The following is a 23522-nucleotide window of genomic DNA, read 5'->3' as shown; positions in this document are numbered from 1 at the left end:
AGGTCCTCCAACCCTCGCCCTCTGCATGCCCACCGCCCTTGGCAGCCCTTCCACCCCCCCTCGATAGCCCTCCCACCCCCACGAACCATGCCGGAAACCTTGGCATCGTACTCGACTCCTCCCTCTCCATGGAGAGGGTCTTGGAGATGACCCTCCGCATCCTCCGGAAGACCTTCAAATGGATCCCCCCGAATCAAGGAAGGCCATCACCCACGCACTCATAACTAGCAGACTGGACTACCGAAATGCTCTCAACGCTGGTATCAACAAGTCTCTGCTCCGCAAACTCCAAACCATACAGACAAACACCGCAGCCAGACTTGTCCTCAGCATCCCTCGAGACAAACACATCACCGACACCTGTATAACCTCCACTGGCTTACCGTTGAGAAGAGAGTTACTTTCAAGATACTCACCCACGCCCTAAAATGCCTCCACAGCACCGGACCCCAATACCTCAAGAAAAGAATCTCCTTCCACGTACCCAAGAGAAACCTCTGATCCGCCAAACTCGCCCTCGCCGAAAACCTGCGCATCCGCAGAGCTAGAATAGGTGGAAGAGCCTTCTACTACATCGCGGCCAAGACTTGGAACAAACTCCCGATCGACATCAGACGCGCTCCCTCCCTGAACATCTTCAGGAAGACACTCAAGACCTGGCTGTTTGACTGAACGGAGCTGCTAAACCCCCACTCCACCAAGCGCCTTGAGACCCTCACGGTTGAGTAGCGCGCTTACAATTCCCCTGATAGATGCATATGGTTGGTAAATCAATCAATCAATCTGAGTAACCACATAGGAAGCTTCCATGCAGACAAGTTTGGAGGTCGGATCTGACATCGCATCCTTCCAATTGGTGAGCTTAGCAGCCTGGCTCAAACTTTTACAGTATATGCCTCTAAATTTACCACCGGACTGTACAGACATTTTACAAGAAGCAAAGCGACCTTCCTCCAGAACATTATATGCTTTCAAACGGAAGAGGATCTGCATATGGTGTGTCCAAAACAAGTAAGATTGTTCCATATGTTCGAAAGCGTTTATGATTTCATCCCTTCCTCATCAATCAATTGCTGGGCTCCAGTTTTTAATCACTTGAGGTACAGCTTGCAACCCTCTCTTCTATAAGAAATCTCCTTCACAAATGTCTTTCTTTCGAATGTCTTTTGTTAAAGACCTCTTACAGATTTTGCAGTGTTAGGAAAATATTTCCTCCTACTAGATCTCCATATCCCAATATAGAATTGAAATTTGTCCTGTTCAAATTAAAAGGTCCACTGTTTGAGCCTGTACACAAGACCGCCTTATGGCATTTAAGTTGAAAAGTTGTCTTTTTTGTAGTGGTTACCTTGGCTCCCAGAGTGAGAAAGATTGATGCATTTCAGATCAGGGTGCTGATGAGAACTTATCCATTTTTCCCCCTTAATGTGGTCTTATACTTTCATTGAGAAAAAGGAGGGGTGGAACCGGGAGCCAATCTTTAAACAGGTCCTGCACACATGGCTCCAAGGAGAATTTGTTAAACCAGGGGAGTGCAGTTCTTAAAGGGAGGATGAAAGGGAAAGGGGAAAAGACAAATCTTTTATCATGTTGCCCTCACACACCCCGAAAGGTGTCATGCTTCATCATTGGGCCTTGCTCCTCGTCGGGTGCGTGCGGGTGTGGGGGCAGTGGGAGGTTGTGTGCATGTGAGTGGTGAATTAAAATAGTTCAGGGTCAGTCCTATATTCAATAGCTTTAATGGTTAAGGTAGATCCTGCCTAATTAAAAATATGAGTGGACGCCCTATGGGAGTGTGATGTTCCTGGTGGGCAGTCTCTAAGGTGGGGTCGACATGTTTCGTGCCTGGTTGTTCCAAAGGAATCGGTTATCACTTCTTCAGGATCTATGTGAAATGTGGTGCACAACTATAAACAGGCACTACAATTGTTGAAGGTAGCCTGGTGTGGGGCCCTAGTAGTCCTGTACTGAGCGTAATGGAAACCTGTGGATAAAACCAAAAAACATAGGGTATGTTAGGGGCTAGGGGAGGGAACAAGGAAAGAGAAAGGGAAGGTAACATGGTAAAAACTGCAATGAGTTTTGGGAAGAGCTGCGGGCCCCTTAGTGAGTGGCATACCATCCTCAGCTGATTATGGAATCTGATGAAAGCGAGCGTCTCATGAGGCCTGAGAAGCCCTTAGTGTTTAAGTAAGGTTGCCAGCAATGCATACACAAACATTGATACGACAATTATTCAGTCTAAAAGCCATTGATGCAGTAAATTTGCGGCTAAAGGTGGATTATGCCCTAAATGATTGTGTCCAGGGTGGGAGTGCCAAGGGGCTATATGTAAATGACCCCCAGTGGCGGTAATTAACACCTTGGCTGCTAGTGGTTTTCCCTCCCTGCGCTGACATTCCTTGAATCTCTCTATTCATGACGAGCTCAGCTCATCATAAGCACAGCTCAACTGTGCCTCATGACGAGCTGAGCTCGTCATGAGCATGGAAGGGGTTAAGCAGCAGTTCAAACCAATTGTCATAAGCGCTGCATATACACACCTTTGAGTAAGCCCAGTGGTTGAGCCAGCAAAGTGAAATGCAGCAGTAAGGACATACTGTGCCATTATACCCATATGTGATTAGGGCTATTTCTACGCCCCTTTGACTAAGCCCCGTAGGTGAGCCAGTAGAACTGAAATGCCACAATACGAACGTTCTGTGCCTTTTTGTTGGTAAAATGTTGCACCAAGCGCAGGTAGTCGAAATAATGGCAATTTATGACATACAGCAACGTGGACATGACTCGACTTCTCGTTAACTGTTTAGCATACATCGCATCATATAGTTGTTGTTGGGAGCTTTTAGTCACGACACTAGAAAAATGCCGAACAGCAGTGGCCCCAGCATTATAAGACAGACAGATAAAAACCATTTTTTTGAGAGGTGGTTGAAGCTCCCACTAGTAAACTAACCCGTTCGACAGGAGTGTTGGCTGAGCATTAAACAAAATATTATGCCCACGGCAAAATCAGACCATTATTGAGGTTAAAAAGGGAGATAAGTGGTCCTGTGTGTAAACTCACCCGATATACATGAGCTATGGCCCGACGGGGGTGTAAGGGAGCAAGGTGTTGCTCCACTCCTCAAATGAAAGGGAGAGCTAGGTTAATGTGGGTAGGTAGGCAACGCTTGCAAGGCTTACCGAGGCATCTAGGATTCGTGTCATACTCACAGAAGGGTGGCGGCAACTTGCTTGTCAGCCTACCCTCGCTCCGGTTCCCCTGAACTGTAGTCCCGAAAGCAGCGTATTTTAGGAACAAAGCCTTGCAACAACTAGAGCGTCAACCTGTGCCACCATCTTAGGGTGGTGTGTGGCGTTGAAAAACTTTATTGAGACAGTAGCCTATATTGCTCAGAAACGGTGAGCCCGTCGAGCATTGCAGCGCCAGCCTGACGAGGAGCAAGGCCCAATGATGAAGCATGACACCTTTCGGGGTGTGTGTGGGCAAAATGACAAAAGATTTGTCTTTTCCCCTTTCCCTTCCATCCCCCCTTTAGGAACTGCACTCCCCTTGTTTAACACTTATATTTTCGTTTCCATCACTTAATTTATGACCCATTTTCTTTCCGAGCCCTTCCCCTACAGCGGAAACAGCCCTTCACACCCTGGGTATGATGAGCATTTTAAAATTATTCTTAGGGAGGACAGAAGGTATAACACATTCTGATCGCCTCTTTATAAATGATGATCCTTTAAGAACTATTTTCCTACAATAAAACAATCTATATCCAGATGGACAGTATCTTGTGCTTCACTTTCTTGTCAATTATCAAATAACACTCTCCATTGTATACCTAAACGGAAAATGCTGCTACTGCAGCTATGTAAAGCTATGACCTGGTGGTCCATCCATTTGTTTACGAGACTCTTCTATCTGGATTCAGACACCAGAACAGATGTTGAAGTAGGTCAGGCCTCTTTGAGAGAATTATTTGGGAGATGATTAATGCTGTTTTGGTTTCTTGTCCACCTTTTATGGTAGGATGAACTTTCTGTTCTATTCAGTCCTTATGGTTCTTGATGAAGATCATCTGGAAGAGAAGGAAGACTTATCTGTAATCCTAGTTTTCTTTCAGGGAAATACTCATCAAAGTGAGAAACAACCCTTCTCGGACAGGAAACACAGTATTTATTTCCCCTTGCACCCAGGATCCTCTTAATTCCGTAACCGTGAATTAACCTGTCACGTATGGTGCATGATGGAACAAAGGAAAAAAGCTGTAGCAGCCTGAACAACATTGCCCTTCATTTCCCTTTTTAAAAACGTTTGTTGAAGTAGTTTCTGGTCACATTTGTTAATATATTCACTATTTGGTCTCTTTGACTTCATTTTTTAAAATAAAAACTAAATTTTAGCCTATCAATAGGCTGCAGAGACACTTTTTTTCTCCATTTAAGTGCTTTTTTCTACTGACATTTTTTCTGCGTATGTATAGATGCATGTATCTATATATTTTTATTAAAGTGCTCCGGATCCTGTGCATAGGTAGGATAGTTGAGTGCTTATGACTTTTATGAGGATTTCCCTGAAAGAGAACTAGGATTACAGGTAAATAACTTTACTTTCCACCCTATTGTCCCTATTTGTTGATGTTTGTCACTGTATAAAGGTGCTTGCAGTGCAACAGCTCATGTTTCTATACTTTGTTTGTTTCCTGTAGTCTCTCTGGCATCATGCAGAGTGTGAGCCATTATTCCACATGCTCAGCGACCCTACATCTTATGTCTTCACCTGTATCAACCAGACGTCCGAACAGCAGGAGTTGGAGGACGAGCAGCGACGCCTGTGTGATGTGCAGCCATTTCTGCCTGTGTTGCGACTTGTGGCCCGTGAAGGAGACCGAGCTGACAAGCTCATCAACTCCGAGATCAGCTTACTCATTGGCAAAGGTGAGTGCTTCACCTTGAGAAAAATCATGTACAAACAACTCAAAGTGATATCCAGCTCCTGTTCACTAATGCAGTGGTTCCCAACCTGTGGTCCAGGAACCCATGGGGGTCTGTGAAGCCTCCTCAGGGGGGTCCTCGACTACTTAGATAATGAAATGATATTAACAGATTAACAACGTGTATATAATTAACTCCTTGGACGCTCATGACGAGCTCAGCTCGTCATGATGTACACCTCCATACACTCATGACGAGCTGAGCTTGTCATGAACAATGGGATTTAAAAAAATTCAGCATCCTGGAGGATTACCTTTAGCATTGATGTGGTTAAAGAAGCTAAATGTACAACTGAGCATGTTAAAACATACTGTAAATGTGATGGAATTTGAAACTGAAGGCTAAAAATTAAATGACTATCCCCAGATTGATTCATGGGAGCAGTGCAGGTGCACCAAACAGACTATAGTGTGGACGATGAGTAAACTCAATTGAATTTAGAAAAGCTCCAACCTTTCTATTAAAATTAATTTTTTATTTTTATTTATATGTTTGCGAACTAAATAAACTGTGCCATCATTTGTGTATTTGTTTGATGCATGCTATTTTTTTTATATTTTTGTGTATTGTTTTGCGGTTCAAATCATTGACAATGAATAGACCAGAGCCAGTAATGACTCGTCGGGGGTCCCCGGATTCCAATAATAATTCATTAGGGCGCTCCGGGTTCCAGTAATGATTAAGTGGGGCCCCCAGAAGTCAAAACGTTGGGAACCACTGAACACACTCCCCCATTTTGCTTTTCACTTCCATGTCACCTGCTATTCTGTGAAATCCATTTCAACGTGCACCTTTAATTTGACTGCACTTGTCATGTTGTTTCCCTCTGCATATAAGTTTGATCATTTCACTCAAATTGATGGTCTCCTGTTATTCTAGGCACTTTACCCATTTTTCATAGTGCTTAGCTTATCTCAGTTTTGAAGTTTGAAAAATTGTGTATCACTGTGTACCAATGTTCGATAATAGACATACGGTTAACACCAGAGGATTTTGTCAATTGAGTGGTCTGATAGCTACACTGGCTGCCAGCATAGTGTGAGAGGTAACGTTTACAAGAAAACCCAGGGATCACCTGGGAACTTGGGTAAGCTTATGTACAAAAACACAGATCCCGCAGTTCATAATAAAACATCCAATGCAACTCAATCAAATGGTTGCTTTAAACATTAGTTAATATAAGTCATATAACTTTTTTTTAACACTGACGGTGCAGGAGATGTTTGGTGAAAAACGTTATCTGTGCTCTCATAAATGTGATACATGCATGTGAAAAAAATCACTGATCAAAGATGTATATCATAAAACAAAAGCAACAAGGCCCATTCCTAAATACGGTCTACAGAGAAATGGGGGATCATCACACTGGCTTGTTGAATAAAAAAGCCAGAGACGGAGAGCAAAAACTGAAAGAATAATGAACATCCATAATTCAGAAAACACAGAAAAGGTAATCTTAAGATGTGCGGTACAAGCACATACGGTTTAGTTGGTACTCACAGAATGGGGAGTGTGTGCTTTTAAGAAAGAGTAAGAATAGAGGAAAGTTCTGAGTGTGGCTGGCACATTGGCGAACAGTAACAACAATTATAAATATGAAGGTGACAAACTCTAGCTGAATCCCGAGTGGGCTGGATGAAAGAACACAAATATCCAATGACTAAAGTGTTAAACCCGCTGGAGTAATTATGATGATAATAATAATAAGGAAATGTAAAAATAGTGCTCAGGTACCCAAAGTGAAGACATGCATGAAGTAAAACCTTGCTGGCTTCTGAAAAGCTTGCATCAAAAATAGCGGCATTGGGCGGGAAAATACCACCATATTTTGGGCCTTAATGAAATGTAGAGAGGAAATTGGAGTTCTCCAGTATTACATCTTTCATAGATTCACATGCTTGTATCTTCCCCGTCGTCATGGTGGGAGTCTCACGGTAACAGAATGACCAAAGCAGTATCATAGAGAAGAAAACTGCCTAGAAAAGCCCATAGGGACTGTACTATTTGGTAACCAGACCCCCTCATTGTTTGGTCCAAAAGTCAGCCAATCAGCATTGCTGCCCTGCTCTCACACTCCCCAGCAGAACCTTCCTGCCTCAGATTTCCAACCGCCTTCGTGTGAGAAAGGAGTCTCCCTGAGCTCTGCTCAGTTTGCTGTTCCTGTGTGAACTATTGACCTTTTATTTTCAACTGTCTTATCATCTGGATTAAGGTATTGTGAGTACCTATTTCTTTCATTATGGCTGAAGGCTCTAAAAATAGGCTTTTCAGGCCTTGCAGATCCTGTGGAAAGGCTAGGCTTTTCTCTAAAGACCCTCACAAGGACTGCTTATATTGTCTTCATCCAAAGCATGTGGCCAAGGATTGTAAATATTGTAGAACCTTCTCTGCTAAAACTCTGAGGGACAGAGAGGCACAGAGAGGCTCGTTTGTGTAGTCTAGTTCCTATTTTCCCAATAGGCCCTGCGCATTGGAATAACATAAACCGTAGTATCAACGTAGAAGTGCGGATCTTCCAGGCCTCTACTGACTATGCTAAACTTAATTGGGGTTGTTACCAACTAGCTCAGAGGTCACTGGAAACTTTCTTGACTGAATAGGAAGTGATCAGCTTCCCTGGCACAGCCAAGAAGGGATTCAGTTTTCCAACAACCGTGCAACATGACAACTTTGCTCCTCAGATAAGAGTCAATCTCTAGAGTCGTGTGAACAATAGACAGTTATTTTACTCAGTCAGTGGTTGTGCAGTTTACTTTCACAATATGTAGAGAATAGAGAGACGGGCGTTTTCAATAAAAGGGTAACATTTATTGAACAGTCTTTCTTCTCGTACAAAAGAAATGAATTGCCACAATTGCAAGACTTGTTATTATAAAAAGTACGTACAGTAAGATAAGTATTGCGAAATAATACTGTAAAAGCATTGATATGGTTTCTTAGCCATACAATGGTTTAAAATGAATAAAACATATATACATTCATATATACATTAGGCTAAAATACTCAACTGGTGCTTCTAACTACGCCTACCCCAGTGTACCTGACCTAAGCCTAATACTTGGGAGGGGAGTAAGTAAGTAGCTTTAAGTTAAGTTGGTTTTGCCAAGGTTTGCTTCAAGAATTCTCTCTAAGGGTTTAGTCAACACCATACCTCGGGAATAGAATGATGGAGGTCTGGTATCTCCTTCAGGGGGTCGATATCCCAGTCACCCGCAAGGGTAGCCTGGAAACGCCGGAGCTGGATTTCTCTGCAGGAGAAAAGACAGCGTCTCTCTCAGCGCGTCGAGGAGGAGGAGGAGGAGGAGGGGCAGCGTCCGCGGGCAGCTTGCATCTGCTGGGCTCTTTGCAGGGGGACGGCTGTTCAGCTCCTAAGTTCACCACACCATCGTTCGCTCGTTAGCAGCGATAGCAGCTATGGTATCATCAGCATAACAGCAGCTTCTTCGGGAGCGTTGGCATTGAGGCAGCTAGCAGCGTTTGCTTAAGGCAACGTTGGTAATATTTATACCTGAAAGGTGCCTTGTTTGACGTAAGTTTTTGCACATAAGACGTCAATAAAGATGTCACTAGGAAGTGATCGTCTATCAGTGCTCATTAGAGTTCTATTACTAATCAAAACACAGCAAGCGGGGATTTCCAGGTTGCTGAGTTTTTATCTTGTTGAAGAACTTGGAGTGTTAATCTAGGCATCTTAGATAGTAACTTCTGCTATGTCATTGCACTAATTGGTTGCAAAGGAAGTGGCAGAGAAAGCGATTCTGAAATGTGGCTCTGTTCGTGTGAGGCCAGAGACGAGTTTCTGAATATTGCATTTGATCAGTTATGCCAATATAGGGAATAAATTGATTTATAGCCGTTTAGGGGCATAAGGTCACAGTATCGATCAGGGTCCTAGATTAGAACGCTACATTTGCTGTTGTGATTTCAAAAGAAGAAGGCCGCATCAGATTCAGATTCTAGTGAGGAGTCTACTAATTTAACACCTAAAAAGAGAAAGGCTTCACATTCTGAGGAAAGGGTGGAGCCTAAGAAGGTTAAATCAAAGGGGAAGGAGGTGTCATCTCTCCCTCATACTCCTCTCAAGAAGCCATCAGGTCAGAAAGGGGCAGGGTCTGCTCCGTCGACCAGCTCCTTGTTTTCTACTGTTAAATCTGTGGCAAAGACTTCAGCCCCGTCGACGACTTCACCGTCGACGACGACTGTTTCGATGACGGCAGCTGCGTCAACGACAGAAACTAAGGTAGTGTCGACGATGACTACGTCGACGAGTTTGATCATCCCATCGACGAGGAAACCGTCGACAACGACGACATCGTCGACGAAAAGATCAGTGACTAAGTCGTCGACGACCCCGTCGACAGAGACCCCGTCAACGACGCTTCCATCGACGATGGCTATGGTGACGACGACTCCGTTGACGAAGAGTGTAATTTCAACGGCAAAGGCATTTAAATCACCACAGTCGAAGACTTTGATCTCCATTCGCTCATTTCAGTAGTCGAGGGGTTCGGCGACCATAAGCAAATCTGCAGAATTCACGTCGTGGACGCAGATTTCGCCTCTACCCCATCTTCTTTGCTGGAGCATGATTCAGAAGGGGAGGAGTCGTCCGGAGCGGCCTATAGCCCTACACAACTTAGGATCAAAAGCCAGGACATAAATGAAGAGGAAGTGTTTTCCTTTAAGAAGAGAGCTCATTCTCAATCTTCAAGATATGAATCCTTCCAGGAGACATGTGACTATGGTGAGGAAGATGAGCAACAAGAAGAATCGCGAGAGGAGTTGCGGGAAGAGTCAGTCTCCATGCCTGTATCTCTGGCTTCTGACCTGAGGTTCATGATTAACGACTATTATCGTCGTTTTCCAGAGGCGAATGCGGCTCCGTCATCTACGCCAGCGACTACAACACAGCCCCCGAGGACCCAATCTACTCCTCACGAGCAGTCTGTGAAATCACCACCAGTGATAACGATCAGGGACGATCTGACGGACACCGATGATGATGAACAACCTGATGAAGGTGAACGTATACAAGATTCTACGGGAGGTCAGGAATGGAATGAGTACATTTTGCCGTCGGCCCCTTCACCTACTCCGCCTCCAACCCCTTCTCCTCCTCAGGACATTGGAGGATTCCACAACATTGTGGAAAAAGCAGCCAAGAGATTTGATCTGGAAATGGAGGTTAAAGAAACTGAATGTTTCTTATATGATTTCAAAGATGACGCCAGGAAATCTGCTCGCTCAATCCCGATTATTCCTCAGATTTGGGAGGAGGGCCTAAAAATTTTGAAGACACCAGCTTCCATTGCGGTTTCGGTTCCGAGAATCGAAAAGAAATATAGAGCACCAGAGTCTTCCCCGGCCTGTCTGATAGGACACCCGAGACCGGAGTCGGTGGTGACGCAGGCGGCACAAAGGAATTCAAAGAATCCGGTTTCTACTTCACTGGTGCCGCCAGACAAAGAAGGACGGAGGATGGATGGATGGAGCTGGGAAGAGGTTTGCGGTCATGGCAGCCTCTACTATTAAAGCAGCCAATGCTATGGCCCTAATTAGCCGTTTTAACAGGCAAATGTGGTCGGATTTGGCACCCATTCTGGCTGCACTACCGGAGGATAAGAAAGAGGAGGCAGCTGCTATCCTCCGTGATGGGGCGAAGTCTGCCTCGGAATCCATTGATGTTGCCATGGATGTTTCCTCTATGGCTTTCAGGCAGATGGCAGGAGCAGTTTCACTTCGGAGACAGGGATGGTTAAAGGCAACATCCTTTCGTCCGGAGGTGCAGGCGAAGATTGTGGACATGCCATTCGACGGCGAAAATATTTTTGGAAAACATGTAGATGAAGCGCTGCAGGGTATCAAGTCAGATACAGATACGGCTAGGGCGCTGGGATCCCTTCAGCAAGGAAGGTTCCAGTCCTTTCGTAAAAGAGGTGCAAGGGGTCAATTTAATCAGAGATCTTCATATTCATCCAACAGATATCAGCCCTATAACCAGCAAGGATATAGGCAATACAATACAGGCAATCAATATAGGCCTTCCAACTCCTCTTTCCAGCAGCAATCTAGGGGCAAGTCCTCCAATAGAGGAAAGAATCAACAATCTAATAGACGACAATGATCTCATGCCGGCGCTCCCCACACAGCAGATCCTGGAAAACGACCACTATCTGTCTCTCTTCTTCGACAATTGGGTTCCATAACATCGGAAAAATGGGTTTTGGATGTAATAAGCAGAGGCCATACCCTAGAGTTTGTACAAATGCCACCAGATCATCCCCCGGTGCTCAGACACCATCAACATCGTCAAGAGCTGAAAAAGGAATCCAATCACCTTGCGGAAGGGGGCTATAGAAGAAGTACCTCAACAACACAGAGGGAAAGGCTTCTATTCGCATTTCTTCCTCATCAAGAAGAAACAAACTACGAAGTGGAGACAGGTATTGGATTTGAGGGATCTAAATCAATACATAAAGAAAATTCCCTTCCGAATGCTCTCGTTACAAGAGATCCTCCTAATGTTAAAGAAGAAAGACTTCATGACTTTGTTGGATCTCATGGACGCATACTTCCATATCCCAATTCATCGGAAGCACAGAAAATATTTAAGATTTGCTGTGGAGAGTCGCCATTTCCAATTCAAGGTGTTGCCATTTGGCCTTAAATCGGCCCGAGGGTGTTTACCAAATGCATGGCCCCGGTGGCGGCCCACTTAAGGTTAAGAGGGCATTGCATTTACCCATATCTAGACGATTGGCTGGTGACAGGTCCATCATTCACAAGAGCCAGGAGGTCCCTTCAGTGCTGCATCCGCCTGTTCCATCGGTTAGGCCTGAGAACCAACTTGGAAAAGTCTTCACTGATTCTAGCTCAGGGCATTCAATTCCTAGGGGTGTGAATATGCACCAAGGAAACAAAAGCATACCCGTACGAAGAAAGGATGAGAAAGATAATGGGCCTAGCAACATCCCTTCAGACAAAAAGGTTCACTTCTGTGCGGATGTACAAATCCTTGTTGGGGATGATGTCCTCTTGCATCCCACTGGTTCCAAACTGCCGTCTTCGAATGAGACCCTTGCAGGAACATCTGGACGACAGTGGGTTCAGTCCAAAGGAACCTTCGAAGATTGGATTACCATCACTCACCGTATGAAGGTGGCCATGTCATGGTGAAAGGTTCAGAAGAACTTGAATCAGGGGCTGAATTTTGTACCTCAGAATCACAAATATGTGATGACGACGGACGCTTTGTTGCAAGGATGGGGCGCGCACCTTCAGGAGCTGGAGATCCAGGGCCACTGGTCAGAGTGGGAAGCACAGCTTCACATAAATATGTTGGAGCTCAAAGCGGTGTTTCTGGGACTTCAAGCTTTCCTGCCCAGAATACAGAGCTCGTCGGTGCTCATTCAGACGGACAGCACCACGACTATGTTTTATCTTCTGAAGCAAGGAGGAACAAGATCCAAATAGCTTTCTGTGCTGGCGCAAATGATTTGGAAATGGCTGACAAGCCACAACATTTCTATTCAGGTGAAGCATATACAGGGCATCCTCAACACCGGGCAGATGTCCTAAGTCGCACGGCGAGCGTGTCGCACGAGTGGGAACTGCACGACACTCAGCTTCACAGAGTGTTTCAAAGATGGGGCACACCAACGTTCGACTTGTTCGCAACCCGGGACAATTCGAAATGCGATCAGTTTGCGTCCAGGTACCCTCAGCGGGATTCCAAAGGAAATGCGTTTCACATAAACTGGACGGGAATGTTCACTTACGCGTTCCCACCAATTCCCTTAATACTGCGAGTGCTTCGCAAGATGAGATCAGAACCATGTCATATCATTCTGATAGCACCAGCTTGGCCGAGGCAAGCATGGTTTTCAGATCTGCTGCAGATGTCAAAAGGCAACAAAGTGCAATTCCCGACATTCCAGAGCCTCAGATCAATGAGCAACGGCCAAATTCTGCATCCAGACCTAGCATCGCAAAAATTATCCGCATGGAACCTCATGAGCGGGAATTCCAAGCCATGAGCATTCCGCAGGACTGCAGACAAATACTATCGCAATCTAGGGCTATGTCAACCAACAAGACATACACAGCAAAATGGACATGCTTCTGTCACTGGTGTGCCAGTCATAGTCTACATCCGTTGACGGTACCACCAGAAGGTATTCTACCTTACCTGTTGTCGTTATCAAAAGCAGGTCTGTCACATGCCTCGTTGAAAGTGCATTTGGCGGCAATATCAAGGTTCAGGACAGTACCAGATGAGCCGTCTCTCTGGTTTCACAGACTGATAAAGGAGTTTGTCGGAGGGTTCTTTAGAGCTTTTCCACCCATTCAACGGCCGCCAATACCCTGGCATCTCAATACAGTTTTGGCGCAACTTATGAGGCCACCATTCGAGCCTATACACAAGACAGACTTGCAATTCCTGTCATGGAAGACAGCCCTGCTGCTAGCGCTCACCTCGGCGAGGAAAGTTAGCGAAATACAAGCCTTTTCAGTGGAAGAGCCTTTTCTTCAATTTCGACAGGACAGGGTTATATTACAGACAAATCATACATTTATTCCCAAAGTTCCTACTTCTTTTCACCTTAATGAGCCAATTATTTTGCCTACTTTCTTCAGCAATCCATCGTCTGAAGCAGAAAGAGCTTTGCATTCCTTGGACATCGCTAGATGTTTGAAATTCTACATTGAACGAACAAGAACATTCCGCAAATCTAAACAGTTATTTATTGCATTTGAAGGACAGAGGAAAGGGCTCTCTCTGTCAAGACTGAGTATCGCCAGATGGATATCATCGGCTATCATTAAATGTCATGAAAAAGCCGGAAAGCCGCTTCATTCCAGAGTGAATGCCCATTCCACAAGAAGGATGGCGGCATCAATAGCCTTGTTTGCAGGAGTGTCTCTACCTGACATCTGCAGAGCGGCGACGTGGAAGAATGTGCATTCATTTACCAAGCACTACTGTCTGAACACTGCGTGGAAAGAGGACACGGCAGTGGGACAAGCTGTTCTGAGGCGTCTATTTCAATAAGGTATTCTTTTGTGCTACGTTAATACTCTATACAGTATATATTTATATTAAGTCTGCTGTTGTTATAGATGGTTTAATACATTTCTTTCAAAAACTTGCACTGTATGAGATAAGGGGTATTGGGGTTTTTATTCCTATCTGCCCTGTGTATTTTCAGATCATGTTCTAACAATGTTTCAGCTGCAGAACTTCCTTCTGGGTTCTATCCTGGAAACGCTGCAGGCTTTGTGGGTACTACTTACTACTCTGATACAAGCATGTGAATCTATGAAAGATGTAATACTGGAGAAGGAATTAGTTACTTACCTGTACACTATAGTTCTCCAGTATTATCTTTCATAGATTCACATGCGCCCGCCCACCTCCCCGTTTCTCAGGCAGAACCTGTTATCTCGGTATTTATCCATGTCTCTCACTTGGGGCCGGAAATCTGAGGCAGGAAGGTTCTGCTGGGGAGTGTGAGGGCAGGGCAGCAATGCTGATTGGCTGACTTTTGGACCAAACAATGAGGTGGTCTGGTTACCAAATAGTACAGTCCCTATGGGCTTTTCTAGGCAGTTTTCTTCTCTATGATACTGCTTTGGTCATTCTGTTACCTTGAGACTCCCACCATGACGACGGGGAAGATACAAGCATGTGAATCTATGAAAGATAATACTGGAGAACTATAGTGTAAAGGTAAGTAACTAATTCCTTCTTGCGTGTGCGAGCACAATTTGCTTTGCAGCGCATGAGTTTCAAAAGTACTGCGCTGTAGTCCATGGACTTCTCGAATGTAAAAAGGAAATTAGAGTCCAAGCAGGTGCGAGCACGTAGTGCTTTGCCTCGCTCGAGCCTCAAAAAGAGTGCAGTGATTTTGTCAACGGCTGCGACTGCTCGAGCGAGGAAGAATAATCTGTATCGAGCGGGTCTGCAAGTCGAGCGGCCGGTTTCCAGAGAAGGGGGCAGCGCTGTTCTGGATCGAGCGGGTCTGCAAGTCGAGCGTCCGGTTTCCAGAGAAGGGGGCAGCACTGTTTTGGCCTATAGAAGGAAGTGTCTCTGCTAGAACAGGTAATGGAAAGTAAAAAAGGCCGCCATATCTTCAGTGAATTGTGTAATAAGCAAAAGAGAAAAGTTATAAATAACACTGTGGCGCATAAATTTGATAATCAGAGAACACATAATTGGAAGTAAAGAAAATATAATGTATAGCCAAAAGAGGCAATGGAATCAACAGAATACAATGTGTTGTCTTTTCGAACAGGTGTAATGGATGGAGATCACACAGAAAAAAAGCAAAATAATAAACATGATGACGCAGGCCAAATATCTCTGGTAAAAAGCTTGACATTGCATGTTAGTTCAATTCAAAAGGCACAGAAAATAATAATAAAACAACAAAGTGAAAGGCATAGTCCAGGTACAGAAGACCTGGCAGTCCATGTTATCTGGCAGTCCAAGCCAGTTCTCACTGTGTCCATTCTAAGGATCTATTTTGGTTCATCCTTGTTGAGTATCTGCCCTTGGTTGGCACCTCTTTCTAGTAATTTTAGAACACCGATAACGAGTCATCTCATATCATTCTCTGTATGGGCTTCAGCAATAAAATATTCTACCAGGGGGTATTGGATGGTGACCTTTGTGGCGAATACAACTACGATGTTGACAAATACCTATTCTGAATTTCAGGATGGTTTGCCCAATGTATAGTTTCCTGCTTGGTGACGTTATACTGTAAATAACATTACAGGTATTACAATTATCAAACCCTCTAAGAGGTATCTCAGTGTTGGCATGCTGGACTGTTTTTGATTCTATACAGACTGGCACACAATACATTGACCACTTAAAGTGTCCAAAACCGGAGTTAGGGCCCGGTGATCAATTATGGTTTCTGGTCATTTTTCTGGTGTGAGTGTGGCCCTTACCAAATGTTCTTTTAACTTTTACTCTTCTTATTGGAGAACAGAGGAGGTTCCAGAGCAGGATTCCAGAGCAAGGTTCCGTGATGCCAATACCTTCAAATGCTTCTTAATGCTTTTGGACACAAAGGGGCCCATTAGGATGTAGGGCGGATTGCCACCTCCCGCATGGCGATCCGCCCTACATCCTAGCCAACCCGCCACCCATTTCCCCCCGCCATATTAGTATGGCGGGGGACCCCGGCGGACAGGAAGTCCACCCGCCGCTTTTCCGCCCAGTCAACGAGTCGACCGGGCTGAAAAGAGTTTAATATGGTGGCGGTGTCTGCTAGATACCGCCATCCATATTAGTATGCAGGCGGAGGGCCACCATCCATATTAGTATGCAGGCGGAGGGTAGCCTTTCCGTGGCGGCATGCAGAGTGCACAATTGGAGGTCCTGTTATGGGCCCCCAGGTAGTTGGGGGGGGGGGAGGGGGTGCACATAGGGGTACCTATGGTACCCCCTGCATTTGCGTGCACAATGCGGCAGGCACCGCGCAGTGAGTGCCGCATTGTGCTTGGAGAGAAAGTTGTTACACATGTAAGTTTCTCAGACAAACCACCCCTAGTTTTTGCTGTAAGTAACATCTCTCATTTCAGAGAGTGTTTTACAAGACGTTTGGGATATCCCCTGACCATGAGTTTACCACCTAGTATTGCACCTTCTCTAAAGAAGTCAGATCTGTGATAGCAATTTCTACTGATTCCTAATAACTGACCAGAATGTAAAGAATCTTTAAAAGAGCGGGGGTGGAAGCTTGAGTATTGTAGCAAGGTATTTCTTTCTGTGGGTTTCAGTAGAATATTGTGTACTGAATGGCATTTTCTACTTTTACAATTACATTTAGAAATAGGATCTCTTCTTTGCTGCTTGTTAAAGTAAAAGTCAGACCAAAGCCATTTTCCCTATATAGCAAAGGATTATTACACTACCAGAACTGATAGGGCTATCGTTCCCAGCAAGCACTGGGGATAATGTAATAAGCAGAACTAGTTTGTATCCTTCTCAGATACATCAGAACATTCAGGGGATAGTTCAGATCACGGAAAAGGGACTGGGTGCAGCTACACAGAAAGGGCAGGAGTATTTCTTAGGCAGAGGACATTTCCCTTTCCACTAGTCTTTCTTCCATGTATTGCTGACACCTGTCAGATTAGCTGGCACCTGTCAGATTAGATTAAACCTCTCTTGCCTACTCATTGTAGACAGTGGTATACTACATCACAACTACCACGTATAGTCTTTCGGCCTTACGGCGAAACAGCAAAATAATGAGTTGAGAATATGTAAAAAATAATTTGTGTTGGTGAAACATGGCATATCAGCAATACTGGAGCTTTGAGTCTTTCACCACAGAGTTGCCCACCAGTTCTTGTAGTGGAGGAAGAGAATAGGGATTAGGGAGGCAGTTAGGTGCCAAACTAGTAGAAATCGAGTCAGATTGCTTTCATTCAATTGTAAGCTCCTCTGCCTAGACTGCAAGCAGGAAGTGCATCATTAGCTAGACTTATGATGCAGATTTTCTGTTTTAAAGATGATGCTACGTTAAGAATTCCATAATGCTGGCAGTCTTTCCATCATGCAGTGCATGGTCCATGAGAGAGTACATTTTTTAGGGGAACCCAGCGGAGGGATCAAGAAATGCTTGAAATTACCCATCTATGTTTTTGGAATTTGGAACACGGAGGGGTTGAAGGATTGTTAATGAATTCAGAAAGAATACCCACGATGACAATTTGGCTTACAGTTGAATATGTGGTCTAGTCACTAAGTCACCAACTTTAGAACATGGGGACAGGGATTCTAACCCCTTCAATGGCCCTTGCCTGAAAAATATTTGATTTTGGGAAAATTACTTATTCTCCCACGCTTAGCAATTGTAAATATTTAAAATGCCAAGCAATTTTACAATTCAAAAATGTCCAAACCTCCGCTTGATGGATGCCTCACAACATCCTCCCCAGTAGCGCTCTGCTGCTCTACATCAAAGTTTCCCTATCTAAATACCAGCAAATAAGTATATAAATGTTCTTCTCTGTCATGAAACTGTCTCTGGTATTCTTAAACAATCGAATAGTATAACAAGCTAAATAAAATCCCTGCCTAAGAGAAGGGAACCTAAAGTATAGAGAACATCTTTAGAAGGAATGATCTTAGTAGTTCAGGTAAATAAGTAATAGAGAGCCATCCGACCCACTAGAAATCCGAACTGGAGTAACAATCGATACAGTGGGGTATAGCAAAGGTATGAACTACATTCCACAAAGCTTCCCTCTACCTATTTGCAGTTAGAACATGAGAGTAGCAAACACTTATTTCCCTCTTGTAGAATGAATCTTAGATTTTCCAGGTAAAGGCTTGTTCATCTTTGGATTGGTAGCATGCAATTATATCAGATACTATCTACCTGCGTATCGTTTGCTTTGTGGAAGGAAAAGTGATGAAGATGTTGACCACACCTTAGTTGAGAAATAATTGTTAGGTGAGATATTTTATTTTTCCAAGGTAATATTTTAGAAGCCTTTTAATATTTAAATTGGAGTGACCTTTCTGAGTAGAGTATGGGTTCAGGAAAGATTTTAATGAGAAATGATTTGATTGATGTGAAAATCATTGATAACTGTGAGTAGGAAAGACCAGTGCATTTGTAGGTATACTTTACTATGACTAGTTCCTTCATGCAGAAAGCTTGACGCTCATTGATGATTTTAGCTGAGATAATAGCCACAAAGAAAATTACTTTCCATAACAGTTGTTGTATGCCAGATAGAGGCAAGGGTTCAGATGGCAGACCCATCCAATCTGAGAGGGTGATATTCACTTCCCAAGTTGAAGAAGTTTTTGTAATCGAGGTAGGGAGGGTGGGGGTGAGGGGATTCTTGATGATTCCAGAAAGTCTTAAAACCCCAGAATAATGAAAAAATATACCAGTGGTGGACTTTTTTCTGTAAGCAGCAATGGCAGCCAAAGGCAGTTTAATAGATGCAAACTGAAGGCCAGATTCATCCAAATACAAAAAATGTGATGTAGTCTTTCTTTTTTTTTTTTTATTAAAATTTTATAGGAAGGAAAACAAAATCAGAGCGCATTCAGCGATACAAAAGCGCAATGACATAAAGTGACAATATTACAGTCATAAGAGCATTCAGATCATAGCCACTGAGGACTCGGTGTTAAGGTCTCGATCGAAAATCAAAGCCCATTCAACCATACAAAAAATCGAGTGACAGAAAGGGACATAATACACACTAGAGCGATGGTCAGTTCGTATCAATTGGGGTCTCGATGTACAAGTCTCGACCTGTCCATTGCCACTTTTTATCCCATTTCTTGGGGCACCCTCTGAGTTTGTAAACTTTTTTTCTGCAACCATAGCTCCATCCATTTACGCAATCTATTCCACCACCAATGGTCGGTCAGGAGAACCCCCCTTCATTGCTATCGAACGTTTTAAGAAGAGACATCCCAGGGCCAGCCATTGATGTTCTATCTCCGTCAGATCTGTCGCCCCCCAGACATTTAGGAGTCCTCCCTTAGGTGTCATTGGGATCTGCTTTCCCAGCGCCTCCGCCATTTTCTTGGTTGCCCTGATCCATAAAAGTTGAGTTATAGGGCATTCCTACAGCACATGATAGAAGGAACCAGTCAAGCCGCAGGCATAGGTCGTTCGGGCGTCTGTCAAGTTTGGCCAGTAGGGGACCGGACATGTATGTCCTATCAAGCAGAAACGGTGACTAATTGCCGATTCCCGTGGTGACATCAGCGCCGTTTGGCAGTCCTCATCCTCCAAATGCTCCACATCCCCTTCCCACTTGTCGCGCAGGGCCTGAAAGGAGTCTGGAAGATTATTACAGAGCTTGCGATATGTGCAAGAGATTGCCTTTGTTAGAAGGGGTTTGGAGAGTAACCTGTCTTCAAGGGGCGAGGCCTCGGGGAGGGAAGAGAGGTCATGTACATTCGTGAGTATAGCATGTTTGATCTGGAGATATCGAAAGGCCTCCCTTTGTGTAAGTGCATGTTTCTTTTGGAGATCGGAGAAGGATAGGAGTGTCCCCTTGTGTAGTAAGTCTCCTAAGGTGGATATGCCGATGGTGTCCCATTTGTCAAAGCCCAAGTGGAAACAAAGGGAGCCGAGGGCCTGAGAGGACCAGAGGAGTGGCCTTGGTGAATCTATCTGCCCAGCCCAGGATCTTAGTAGCCCGGTGTCATATGGCCGTCGTCTGGCACATTAGACCCACATAGCGGTTACGAGCGGGTCTACTGTATAGCGCCCCCAAGTATTCCTCGCGTCCCGTCTGATATCTCTCCAGATGGAATGCCGGGTTCGTGGGCGATCCGTGGATCCAAGAATTTGTGGCCACCAGCTGGGACGCCCAGTAGTACAGGCGCATGTCGGGCAGAGCAATGCCACCGTCATACCATCCCTTGGTGAGCTTACGGAAAGCGATACGAGGAGCCTTTCTGTCCCACAGCAGCAGGCGCGTGTCCCCTTCCAGCGTGTTAAACAAGGAATTGGCAATAGGAAAGGGGCAGTTCTGAAAAGCAGATAAAAAGCGCTGGAGTGCTAACATTTTTAATAGAGCGGCTCTACCAGGGAGGGACGGAGGCAGTGATCTCCAGTGAGAAATATCATCATGCAGCCGCTGCAGCGGGCCTTTTATATTATGGTCGTAAAAACGTTTAGGGTCTGGAGTAACAAAAATTCCGAGGTATTTGAAACCGTCGAGTGCCAGGGGGATAGAGTAGCCTCGGGGCAGGGTAGGTGGGGGGCCATGTAGCATGTATAGGACCGACTTTGACCAGTTGATGGAGTAGCCGGAATATTTCCAGAAGTTTGTAACGACATGGAAGAGGCTGTTAATGGAAGCCTTCGGGGAGGCCATGTAAACTAAGATGTCATCCGCATAGAGAGAGATTTTGTCGGTTATGTCATCATTCCATTTAAGGCCCCGAATAGAGGCGTCCGAACGGACATCGTGAGCTAGTGGTTCCGTAGTGGGGGTGAACAGCAGCGGCGACAAGGGGCAGCCCTGCCTGGTCCCACTGTGTAGTGGAAATTGCCTGGAGGTATGGTTATTAACTCGTACCTGTCCTTATAGGTCGGTGTACAACAACCTAACCCACTGTATAAATTTAGGGCCAGATCCATGCAATATGGTAGTCCGGGGAGAGAGGAAGATGGCGGCCGGCTGAGACACTCGGTCGTGAGCTCCGATAAGACTCCAGGAAAGCATGTAACTAAAACGCTTCCCGGGGCAGAAAAAGATAACTTAACAACATGATATGAGGTGATAAAGGAGGACTGAATCCGAGAACCCCAAAATACCCCCATCTTGAAAACCCACCCAGGCAGCGGCAGCCGGAGTTCGATTACCTGACCGGCGAGACCAGCGGCGGCGGTGGCAGCATTTTCTCCGGATTGCTCCGTCCTTCGCTCTCTGTTCCCAGCTGACTGGCCGATAACCGGCTCCGGAGCTGGTTCCGAGGACCAATTCTAGGACACACTGTATTGAGGCTAAAACCTGCATGACGGGATGGAGCGGAGTTGCGGTGCAGCGGAGCTTTGGACCTGCGATCACCTCTTCAAACAATAACGGGCTGTGGGAGAGAGCACGAGACGCTGCCCGGAATTGCAGGAAGACGCTCAGCGAGATCAACTTCTTCTTCCGGGGTAAGAGCAGCAGAGCCAGCGATGCCTCCGTGTGTGATTGTGGGGCGGGTGCAAGCACTGCAAGTACGGTGAAAAGTTCACAAGGCAGTAGCGAGGTCTCTAAAACGGGACATCTGAAAGGAGAGGTGAGCCTTAATTCTTCTGGAAGCTGAGTGATTCTGCAAGGAACAAATTGCAGAGAGCGTTGCAGAGAGCATTTCATGACAATACAAACCCCGATAATTCCTTGCTGGATGAGTGAAAGGAGATGTGAAAGTCTCGCCTCAGAGGAAGTATTGGAAGAAGGGGAGCAGACACATAATAAGCAACAGCAAGGAACTGAAGCGGAGGAAGACGAAATAAAAACTCAAAACAATAAAGACCCATTACCACAGACTTCGGAGGAAACTGGTAACAAATACACTGTCTTACCTCTGGGAAAACAGAACATTAGCAGAAACAAAAGGGAAAAAGGCCCCCCTCAATTTGCTTACACCACAAGATCAAAGAAGACATCAGCAGTAGGAGCAGCCTTTTCTTCTGTGTTAGAGAGATCTGAACAGGGAGGTCTAAGGTCCGCATATTGTCTTAGGAATCAGAACCTATCTAAACAGAACTCACTACAGACTACAAAAAAGTGCATGACCCCGTAGAAGCACAAAGAAAAACGTAAAACACCCTCCACGCTTAGAGGAATTAACAGAAAATATAAAAAGCAGAGGGTCTAGGAAAAGTAAAGATCAAAAAATCAAGATTACACCATCTCTGAGATCATATTTTAAGGTGCAACAAGTGGTACAAGTAAGAGGAGGGGGTCAATTTTTAGCGACTAATACGATCAATACAGCAAACACAGCGGACACGGCATCTCTGTCAGTATCGGACCCTGACAAGCAGTGTTTTAGTCCAACTTCCGAAGAAGAAGTGGAGGAGATCGCAAGTGAGGAGGCAGTAGAGAGAGTAGATATGCAGTCGACCTCGACTCCGAATGCTACCGCGACCCTATCTCCGACACAATCAATACTGCCAACACAGACAAGCCAGTCATCTCAACCAGTACAGCCATTACAAACATGCTCCCTGAGTACCCCGCGAACGCAGGAAACAGAAATAGTTAATGATCAAGAAATTGACCAAGAAACTCAAGAGGATGCATCAGGTCAGGAAAATATGGACCATTTGGGTAAAAATAAGACAGAAAAAATGTTGGAGGTGCACATGGATAAAATGATGAACAAAATATTGGGGGAAATGAGAGAAAAATTCTCAATCTCGGAAGGAAATCAAAATAAAAAACAAGAAGTCGTTGAAAACCTAGATCAGAAACTAAATGATTTAGCGGTCAGAGTTACAGCGGTCGAAAATGAACTTGGTTCCTTAAGTAAAAAGATAGATATAAATCAAAGAGAAATAAGACATCTAAAAGACAGCGAGAAAGTCATCAAGGAGAAATTAGAATCTTTGGAAAACCAAGGAAGAAGAAACAACCTTAGAGTGCTGAATGTCCCTGAAAACTCAGAGGGATCTGATATTAAAGCTTATGTTGTATCTCTCCTAGAAGAATTTCTTCCTTGGACGGAAGATTGCGAGTTGGCTGCAGATATTCAACGAGTCCATAGAGACCCATTTAGAAAAAGCAAGGAGAGAAAGGCCCCGAGGAAAATTTTGGTAAATTTCAGAACCTACTCTCTGAAAGAAAAAATATTGAGTGAGGGACTGAAAACTGGGAATTTTAACAAAGATAATTGGTCATTTCGTATACGATCAGACATCTGTAAAGCCACACAAGACATGCAATGGGAGCTGGGGCAACATATGCAGGAACTGAAAGCTTTGGGAGCGAACGTACAATTGAAATTTCCAGCTGCCTTAAGAATAATCTGG

The 23522-nt window shown here is 44.8% G+C and overlaps 1 protein-coding gene across 2 annotated transcripts in view; it reads left to right on the top strand.

The window, feature by feature from the left end:
• PIK3CD (phosphatidylinositol-4,5-bisphosphate 3-kinase catalytic subunit delta) overlaps window positions 1-23522 on the top strand; it is a 766219-nt gene that overhangs the window by 207478 nt on the left and 535219 nt on the right. For both annotated transcript variants that reach the window (XM_086921389.1, XM_086921391.1), the window contains exon 4: window positions 4707-4935. In XM_086921389.1, the coding sequence (XP_086777515.1) occupies window positions 4707-4935 (229 nt within the window). The remainder of the gene's footprint in view (window positions 1-4706; window positions 4936-23522) is intronic.

Source organism: Lissotriton vulgaris, chromosome 5 (assembly GCF_964263255.1).
Source record: "Lissotriton vulgaris chromosome 5, aLisVul1.2, whole genome shotgun sequence".
Classification (NCBI taxonomy): Eukaryota; Metazoa; Chordata; class Amphibia; order Caudata; family Salamandridae; genus Lissotriton; species Lissotriton vulgaris.
Note: the sequence above shows the minus strand (reverse complement) of the source record. Positions and strands in the feature narration are given on the sequence as shown.